General features: G+C 42.7%; 1 protein-coding gene across 1 annotated transcript in view; it reads left to right on the top strand.

Annotated features, from left to right (window-relative positions):
• Positions 1-10,236, top strand: part of SLC9A9 (solute carrier family 9 member A9) — a 547,504-nt gene extending 537,268 nt beyond the window's left edge. Inside the window, exons 15-16 of the mRNA XM_007446943.1 lie at positions 8,629-8,734; positions 10,009-10,236. Of these exons, the coding sequence (XP_007447005.1) occupies positions 8,629-8,734; positions 10,009-10,236 (334 nt within the window). The remainder of the gene's footprint in view (positions 1-8,628; positions 8,735-10,008) is intronic.
• The last annotated feature ends 488 nt before the right edge of the window (positions 10,237-10,724 follow it).

Raw genomic sequence — 10,724 nt, forward strand, 5'->3', positions numbered from 1 at the left:
ACTGTCGTGGCCTCTCCCATTGCAGAGCACAGGCTCCGGAGGCGCAGGCTCAGCGGCCATGGCCCACGGGCCCAGCCACTCCGCAGCATGTGGGATCTTCCCGGACCAGGGCACAAACCCGTGTCCCCTGCATCGGCAGTCAGACTCTCAACCACTGAGCCACCAGGGAAGCCCTAGATTTTCTTTTTTTAATGAGAAGTTAGAATGGAGGAAAGATAAGCAAAAATTTTTAATATATGATGTAATTATTACGGTGGTAGTATATTATGATTATGAGACTACTGTAAGTAAAATACTATGGATAAAACAAATGAGTCATTGTGGAGTATTCTATCATCCCCTATGTCCTTGAGAATCAGAAGTTCTTGAACTTGAATTGGAAGTATCCATAGGAACTCATGAGATATATAATCAGTGGTGTGGTGAAGCTGGTTTACAAGAGCTGGTAAGAACAGATTGTACACATTTGTCCCAACTCCACATTTAATGACTCCATGTTGGTATATTGGAATCAGCAATAATGGGAGTATTTACACCATGAAAATTGGGAAATGCTACAAATCTGCCCTTTTTTTAAGAGAGTCAGTTGTTATACATTTGCCAGCACCCCATTTTATATTGCAACCTTTGGTGCCCAGGTTGTGCTGTTAAAATACCCTTTCTCACTGAAAAAAAAAACCCCAGAAGTTTGGAGAAATAGCTTCTTTGAGGTCTGAAACAGAAATGTATAAGATGAACCTACAACTTGCCATGCAGATGACAAGGAAGCTATCAAAGATACTGGCATCATGTCAATAGGACCCAGAAGCCAATCTGAAGATTCCCATTGACCAAAGAGCTCCGGTTTGAACTTCAACAGTGATAAAAATTGCAAATCAAATTCATTTAAATTCACCATTACTTTATGGTGATATTTAAACAAAGAATCAGTCATTTTCAGAGGGTCATAACCAATCATTATCTGGAAAACTAGTAAATAGAGGGAATAAATCAAACATTTATCTTGCCTTTCCTGTATTGACTCTTTCACTGAATATCCCAATAGGACAAATGAAAAGTGTCTCTTTATAAAAGTATTCTACCTAATAAAATAATAAAAAGATAAAACTAGAATTTCACTGTTTGCACACCCCAGTGAGCAAATAGATATAGTTATTAAACATCAGTGGCTGCTAAAATCACACAAAGAGAGACAACCAGATATGATGTGCCTTCTTTAGTCTTGCAGAAGGGGTAGAATAAAGCCTGAATCTGATCCAGTCTCTGGAGCCAGCTGGCAATTTGCAGGAGATACGAAGGGCAGAGGAACATGCTGGACTGCACATAAGTTTGCAATCAGCAATTCAGACCATGGGAAACTCCACAGGTCCAATGGCCCAGGTTCTTCAGCAAATACATTATAAAGAAAAGGGTGGAAGAGGAATCTATAGATTAAAAGACATAACACATTTTTTAAAATAGGCAAGACCAAACTGTAGTGTGCCAGAATGTACATTTAAGTGACAAAAGTGTAATTAAAAACTCAAGGAAGTGACTTGTATAAAAATCAGGATAGTAGTTACTTTCGGAGAGAGCAAGAAGTTTTGATTAGGATGAGACACCTGAAAAGGGCTTCAAGGGTAGGCGACATAGTTCCATTTCCTGGAATCTGGAAGGTTTCCATGCCTTATGATGATCCATTAAGATACACATTAGATTTGTGATGTTTGATGTATCACTTTTTCATTTTACAATAAAAAGATTTTATTTTATAAGCTCCCTCAAGGAGCTTAGAGTCTAAAGAGGAAGATGGAGATGTAAACAATCAGCTTTAAGATAATGTGATAAATGCTGTCAGGCAGATAAGTATTATACATGTTGCTCCAGATCTGCCATGGAGCTGAAGCAGTTCAGCGTGGCAGATCTGAGATGGCTATTGGGAGGAAGGGACAAACCAGCCTGGCCTTGAAGGGAGAGCCATTCTCCAAACAGACATGTGAGTAGCAGAGCTCAGAGACCAGGCTGAAGGGGCTTGCAGTCACTCCTTGCTATCTTATTCCAGGCAGTTCTGCTTACCCCTCAGGGTGTTTATTTGGGCTTCCTTTCTGCCCTAGCACTTGTCTAGGGCAATTTCCTTTAAAATGGTAAAGGTTAGGAGAGTCAACCAAAAGAACACATGTTCACCCTTGTATGTGAATAGCGGGTTTCTGCCTTTTCCTTGTTTTTCTTTTTTTTTCTAAATTGGAGTATAATTGCTTTACCATGTTGTATTAGTTTCTGCTGTAGAACGAAGTGACTCAGCTATGTGTATATATATATATATCCCCTCCCTCTTGAGCCTTCCTGCCACCACCCCCCCCCCCCCCCCGAATAGCGGGTTTCTGCCTTTTCCTTGTTTTTCTTTTTTTTTCTAAATTGGAGTATAATTGCTTTACCATGTTGTATTAGTTTCTGCTGTAGAACGAAGTGACTCAGCTATGTGTATATATATATATATCCCCTCCCTCTTGAGCCTTCCTGCCACCCCCCCCCCCCCGTCCCACCCCTCTAGGTCATCACAGAGCACCAAGCTGAGCTCCCTGTGCTATACAACAGCTTCCCACTAGCTATCCATTTTACAAATGGTAGTGTATATATGTCAGTGCTACTCTCTCACTTCATCCCACCCTCCCCTTTCCCCCTGTGTCCACAAGTCTGTACTCTACATCTGCATCTCTTTTCTGGCCTGCAAATATGTTCATCAGTACCATTTTTCTAGATTCCATATGTATGCGTTAATATACGATATTTGTTTTTCTCTTTCTGACTTACTTCACTCTGTATAACAGACTCTAAATTCTTCCACATCACTGCAAATGACACAGTTTCGTTCTTTTTTATGGCTGAGTAATATTCCATTGTATATTCTTAATAGCTTGTTCTTGAAATAGAGTGGCTGCTGCAAAGACAGGACCACACCTCTACGTTCTCTGTGTGTGCCAGTGCAGAATGGGAAGTCATCCCTCAAGGTAGAGAGAACAGAGTGATAAAACAGCTTAAAGAAGAGGGCTTTTGGTTGGACTCTTAAAGCCTTCCTCCAACCTGAACCCCAAATACACCTCAGCAAAATTTTTCATCACATACTTAAGCAAGATGGCAAGACAGTGTGTCAAATTACACAATCCAACATATCCTAAGGAGGAAGGAGAACACACTCAATTCAATTTATTAGCCCACATTTCCTGTGAAATAAAGCATAAAGGGTGTGATTTGTATATTGGAATCAAAGAATGATGGGGTGTGTACAATTTGGGGCTATCCTCTACTTGTTCTGTTCATGGATGCTGAGTAAATACCAGCGTGGGGACTCAGCCAGTCCATAGCAAATGGGACCTGGTTTCCTGCAGTAACATATGGGCTTGGAGGGCAAGGTCAGCTCCCACTCTGGGATGCACTTACCCTTCCCTACCCACCTGCCATTGATCCCTGACCATCTCTGGTAGCAAGTCAGCCCTGGAAGTTAAATGCACTCTGGAAAGGGAGGTAAAGATAGTTTAGAAGAGAATCGAAAAGCCATCTGATTACACATTTCTTGATCTGTAAAATGGGACTATAATACCCACCTACAGTCGTAAAGAGAAAATAAGGTATAGAGAAATGTCTTATAAATAAAAAGATGCAGGGTGTATTCCTAAAAAGATAAATGTGCTTTCCTTCTCTACACACCTCTGAATTAACAAGAATTTTTTTCCTGATAACAAGACCATTTATCAAGCTTATACATACAAACACGTGCAGATGCTCCCAATAGGCACAAAGTCTTCCTACACAAGCCAAGATGCGATGCTTCCTTATTCCACTCGCAGGTGTAACACCATCAAGACTGTATCTTGTTGAGCCAAGTTGCTGACCCATCCCCCAGGGACAAGTTGAAACAATTGGCATTAGTCAGGTCTGGGTTCTGGGCAAAATGGGCTTATCTTATACCTATGCTCACCCTAAAAATGATGGCTTTATGGACATAAGAGGCCACGTTCTTTTTCTTCCTATTTAAGATCTAAATCTCATATGGAGGGCAGTACTCTGGAGAGAGAGCACTGTGTTCCATACTTGCCTGATCATCAGTTGCCTGGGCCATTGAAAATTCAGAGTCCCAGGCCACTTTCCAGACCTGCCAAATCAAAATCTCCAGGGCAAGACTTGGACATCTGAATTTTTAACAAATGCCAAGATGGTCTTCGCGATGAGGCATGTTTAGAGAAAGCCAAGATAGAACATAGCTCTTCAGGGTTCTGAAATCAAAGACTTTTCAAGAAGTCCAGAAACAGGGGCATGTTAGTCTTTTCAGGCTGCCATAACAAAATACCGTAAAATGCTGGCTTAAACAACAGAAATTTATTTTATCACAGTTCTGGGGACTGGAAGTCTGAGCTCAGGGTGCCAGCATGGTCAGGTTCTGGTGAGAACTCTCTTCCAGGCTTGCAAACAGGCACCACCTCACTGTGTGTTCACATGACCCCTTTGTGGACATGTGGAGAGAGAGAGAGAGCAAACTCTCTGGATTCTCTTCTTATAAGGACACTAATCCCCTCAGGAAGGCCCCACCCTCATGATCTCATCTAACCCTAATTACCTCCCAAAGGTGCCATCTCCAAATACCATCACAGTGGGGGTCAGGGCTTCAACATGTGAATTTTGGGAGAACACAAACTTTCAGTCCATAGTACGGGGCAATGGGGCTTACTCCCTTCAAAGGGGCAGAGGTTTTTTGTGGAGCTGGATCTTTGCTTGGGGTTTCTGCATCTGACCAATCTATGTAGGACCGTGTTATGAGAGGCATAGGCAGGAGCAAGCTGTGCACCCATTGGTTTTGGCAACTTACAAGGGACAAAACATGAAGACTTAGAAGGGTCAAAGCAGAAACTAACAAAAGAGAGAAATCAATGTCACCACCATTTTGGCTGTTGGTTCAGTTAAGCACTAAATTTAGCTCTGGACCTGCTGATAGCAGATGCATTTTCTCCTTTGGCCTGAGTTAATTGTCTTTCCTATTTCACACATGTTAAATTCCACGTAGAGTTCCAGCTTTTACTTACATCTCTTGAAACAGACTGCTCTTCCCAAACTTATGCCCTTTAAAGATGAGAAAAGTCATTGTTTTTTTTTTCCCCCAGAGCTTAACATTTCATCTCGACGCATTCCGAGCTTATTAGAAAAGCAAAACTAGCAGTACCAGAAATACCCAATGGGGAATCTCTCTCTCTCCGAACATATACTAGAACCTGATAAGAAAAATAACACATTTTGCAAAATGGGCAGTTGGGGTTTCCTGTAGATCAAAAGAGTTTTTTTACTTTTTAATAATTCAGGTAATCCTGGAGATCCAGCCACTTTCCAGATACTGCTCAGCAATGAAGAACTCAGAAAGTCACTGAGTCCCCAATTCCAAATAAGTTATCCAATTAGGTGAGACTTGTTACTCAGTGTCTCTATACCAGCAGGAAGGTGCCCAATGTGGTGGAAATGTCTGGGGTCTTGGGCCCAGCTCTGCCAATAACTAACTGGCTGTGTTCCACTGAGCAATTCTTTTACTCTCTTTGAGCCTGTTTTCGTCATTAATTCAACAACTATTTCTTGAACATCTAAAATGTGCCGAGCATTGTATTCAGCTGAAGGGGACAGCCCTGCCCTCAAGGAGACCACCGTCTAGAGACAAGGGAGCTTTCCATTCTATAATGTAATTGTTAATTTCCTTGTGTGGGTAGTTTAGTGCATAACATAAAAACATGTGAGTATATGAAGGAACAAATGAATGATTGAATGAGTGAAGCACAAAGTTGTTTTCTAACCACTTTATTTTATGCCGTTACCACATGGTCCCCTTTCTCTAATAACCTAGGCCCAAGAGATCCATCTCTGACTTGACCTTCCTTAGGCTTTTATCCTCAGGAAATCCTCATTTGTTGGCTGTAATCTGCTCCCTTCATTCTTCCCTTGACACAGTTACCCAGAATCCACCTCCATCACTCATAATACCCCTGAATATTTTCCTAAACTATAAATTCAACGAACATCCACTGAGCACATTGTATATGGCAATCATTGGGCAAACCAAGATGTTGGAGAACGTAGACTCTGGTCCACATCTGCCGTGTCTGCGGATGGTGCTTACACGTTCCGTTCACTTTTGCCACGCAGTGTATGTGTCCTTCCTTTGACTTGCCGCTACTGAGACACCAGCACAGCCAGAATGGCATCATGAGTTTCCTAGAAGAGTCTTATGTCAGCAAATTCTCCCACCTCTCACCTACTACCTGACGCCAGCCCCCCATACAACAATGTTTAACCCAAATAGCTATTTTTGGTGTAGGAGCAGCTCAAATCTTCCAACCACTAACTAGGCTGTGACTCCCAATGCCGCAGCAAATGCCAGGAGTGCCACTCTCTCATCTCTACCCTCATATTTCCCCTCTGTTATTTGCACAATAATTGACACACCACTCTCTCCAGAAAGTATTGCTTAGAAAATAATGTTTCGAAATAAAACAGCATTTGAATGGCATGTGAAAGTGTAACACCTCTTTTCCATGTTATTTCAGTTAATATCCATGGCAATGCTTGAGGCTCACAGGGGTCAATCACTAGACCACAGGTCATAGAGTCGGTGAAGGGGCAGAGCTGGCAGTTGTGCCCAAGTCTTCTGAGTCGAAAATCCCAGAGCTTGTCCAGAGGCGCCAGATGGTAGCCCATCTCGTCCAGGCCTCACAGTCACAAAAAGCTACAAAGTAAGTCATTAAGTGTTAGCTCCAATAACAAGACACATAAAGTGTGTGAAGCGATGCCTCATCAGGATGAAAAGAAGAAAATGTGCCTTGTACAAGTTTAAATTTGTGTTTTCCTTTTGTAACATGATGTTGGCATTTTGATTTTTCATTATATTGAGAACCTCAAACAATGGAAGTTGCCCAGGCCTCTCTTAAACAACAGACCTCATTTTTATTTACACAACATTGCTAAAAATGTTGCTTACTTGCTGTCACTTTTCCATCTGGAAATAAAATTGGCTGGATTTTCTTTGATTTATACTTCAGTTGTAATATATATATATATATATATCGTCCACCTCACCTCCCTAAAAAAAAAAAAAAAATTTTCCCTGACCTATGCACACCATAAAACCTAGTAAGACCACATGCCCCCTACCTGAGAGGGTCCGCAGCTCACCAGCAGGGGTGCTGTCTGCAAGCTTTTCTCTCTAGAGAACCAGCTGGTCACATGCACGATTCTGTTCTGATAAATTACCTTTCACTAGGGGATGACAGTGGTGGATTCAAATAGCAAAGGGAGCCTCCGGATTATTTAAAATCATCATATCTCTAGGCTTCAATTCTTTCATCCATAAAATGGAGGTAATAACACTCTGTAATAAAAATTAATGGCAAATCATCAAGGGCTTTCCAGAGTTGTAGATAGACTTACAAGATGTTGCAGAGAATGCCAGGCTCTGAGCTTTAATATCTTCCCGGTCCTTAACTGAGCACAACAGCTGCTCATCTGAAAAGAGTCAAGTTTTCTATTCACAGTTGCAATTATAGACCCTCTTAAGCATCTTTTCAGTCGCTCTCCTCACATCATAACTAGGCTGTGTTCATGAGCCTCACCTGCTTTGTCCCCACTGTGGTGGTGAGTGATCTGAAGCCAGAGGCAACCAGATTCCTGGCCCACGTGGGCTGCATCCTCCCTCTGTCCCACACGCTCAGAGCATCCCAGGCATGACAGAATGTTGTCACCGTCCAGCAGTGGGTGGGCTCCAGTAGAGCCATCGCCTAGTTTACCTCTTGTCTTCAGTGCCTGGGGGTGACTGTACATCCTCACGAGCCAATGGTAACTGCCTTCCATTTTGTTTTCCCTGTCCCTATTTATTAGAGCATTTCAGAAAGTTGATGAGGTGACCTATTCTCCAGAAGAGGAAATAATACAAAGCTTAAAAGCTGTTTCTGATAGAATGGTGAAATAATTTCACTACTTTTCTTGGAGGAAAATAAATAAGGCAACCTGAGGCAGCCTCTAGGGATTTCATTATTGCTAGATTGGAGGGAAACATAACGGCTTTAGATGAACGGGTTTTACTTTTAACTTGTTAGAGCACTTTGGGATGAAGAGAGGGGAAAGACAGGTGCTAGACAGTAGAAAAAACCCGGCTCCAGCTTATTTACATTATTTCGTATGGAGATGCATTGATGTATGAAGTATAAATTGACTGTGTTGAATAGTGAAAATAAAGTATTTTGGTAAACAATCTCCGTTCACTACCCAGTCCTAGAATGAGTGAACGTTTTATGAAATACCTCTTGCTTCTTTGTGACGATTACCTCTGGTTTAAGATGTGTGTGCGGTTTTAGGTAAACGCAGTCTCATACGCTGCTATTAAAGTCATTCAGGTCGAGGCGCCATTTCTCCATGATTAAAGACCACGAGGAGGGCTGGGAACGTGTGTGGAGCAAAGAATATAACTAGCCATTTTTGCGGGCCAAATTACCTCCTAAGCGAGGGAGTAGGCGATTTAAATGTAAAAATAACTGTCTCTTTCGCGGCATGCAAATGTTTGTGCTGTGTAAGAAACTAAATCCTGGCTTCCTCTTGGCAAGTATTCCCTAACAGTCCTCGCAGATATCTGAAACCAATTTTAACCCACTCTGGTCCTCCGCTGATCACAACATTACCTGAATGGTGCGGCCCAATTTCCAGACTGCTCACCAGTCCTCAGGCCTATGGGGTGAGTAAATATCCCGAGAGGGACAGGCATGGTGAATATTGATGAGCCCGGGAAACCTCAGAGCTATTTCTTCCCAGCATGAGGAGGAAAAGCATTTTTAAAATTCACGGCACCAAGAATCATCTCTCTTCTCTTTTCAGTTGTTGCTAATGTGGGCTCTTTCTTCTTTTTAAAAATGCAATTTTTTTTTATTGTGACCAATATTTTTAACCATAAAATGAATTTAGAAAATATAAAAGAAGGAATGTGCCCTCACGAAGTGCTGTGTTTTAAGATTTAGAATATTAGGCCTGTGCTTTATAGCTCAAGGGGGTGGAATCAAAAAAGCTGAGAAGCAATTAGAATCCTTATCAGTAAATCAGAGTGTCAGGGATTGGCGAGGAGTAGAATCTTGGAGTTTGTGGCACCCTTGGGGGTTGTCCAGCTGGCTGACCCCTTGTCTAAACAGAGAAAAAGGCGTCTCAGACCTCAGACGTGCTCAGGACACCACAGCCTGAGCCAGTGGTTCTCAAAGTGTGTCCTCAGGCCGGCAGCCTCAGCATCACTTGGAAACTTGTTAGAACTGCAAATTCTCAGGCCCTACATCAGAACTCTGGTCTCAGGAGCCCAGCATCTGTGATTCAACAAGTGATTCCAAGACAGGCCAAAGTTGGAAACCACTGAGCTGAGATCACCTAGCCAGGGTTCATTCTACAGGTAATTTTGTGTGGTTTTCCAAAAACCAATGCAAGAAGAGTTGAGATTTTAATTCTTTTCTTTAAGGGAACCTCTGTCTGAGGAAAACTTTAGTGGCCGGATCTAGTTCACTTCCATCATTATCTGCTATGGTAACTTCCAACCCTTTTTAGCCCTGTGACAGTCATCCCAAGAAACATGCTGTGAGGATATACTTTTCAGAGAAAATATAACAGACATTGAGTTTTAAGAATTTTGTGATAGGCAGGAGTGTTACAAAACCGACATTGAGAATCATTCCGTACTCTGAGGTCACAGGATTCTGCAAACTCCTAACTCCTCTCACCCAGATTAGGTAACCATTCAAAAAATCCACTGCATTTTATTTTAACTTCCTTTACCCACAGAGGCGCTCAATTAGCACATGTTCTCTTACCCACAGAGAGGGAAAACGTGACATCTGCCATACCAGCAACTTCAGCCGAGACAAGACAGGGCAGTTAAAAAAGGAAAACAAACATCCTAGTTTCTGACACTGTAGGACTGCTATTGTTTTCTGCTTTTATCAGGAAGTGACCTCTCTTTCTTTCCAAAACCAGGAACAGCTCAAAGAGGATGATGTAGAATGTATTGTAAACCAGGATGAACTGGCCATGAATTACCAGGAGCAAGCGACCTCACCCTGCAGCCCACCTGCAAGGCCGGGTCTGGACCAGAAAGCTTCACCCCAGACTCCAAGCAAGGAAAACATTTATGAGGGGGACCTTGGCCTAGGAGGCTATGGACTCAAGCTTGAGCAAACTCCGGGTCAATCCCAGCTGAATTAATGGGCATGAACAGCACCGAGGTAATCACAGGTAATGCAGGGATCACTGAGGATCAAGCCAAGCCCATGCGGCTGCTGCGTGGAGGAGACGCTGGAAAGTGTATGAAGAGCATAAATTGGAGAGATTCAAAACCTTGTCACATGTATCCTCTGGTGCCTGCAGAAATGAGAATTTATTATCATCCCTCTATGTTACGCAACTGCATTTAAGTTTTTGACAGCGCCATTTTTATGAATGAACTGGGTGGGGTGGGAAGGGTGCAGAGGGGAGGGAGGGAGGAGTCTAGCTGCTGGGAGGACGAAACAGATGTGCTGTGTCTGCAGGGTGTTTCTCTTCTGTGTGCAGCTCTCTGGGCCCTTCACTCAGATTTGGGATTCTATTCCCTTCATTAAGGAGAGTTTAAAAATCAGAAAACGAGGGCTTTCCTGGTGGCGCGGTGGTTGAGAGTCCGCCTGCCGATGCAGGGGACACGGGTTCGTGCCCCGGTC

Source organism: Lipotes vexillifer, unplaced genomic scaffold (assembly GCF_000442215.2).
Source record: "Lipotes vexillifer unplaced genomic scaffold, Lipotes_vexillifer_v1.1 scaffold40, whole genome shotgun sequence".
NCBI lineage: Eukaryota > Metazoa > Chordata > Mammalia > Artiodactyla > Lipotidae > Lipotes > Lipotes vexillifer.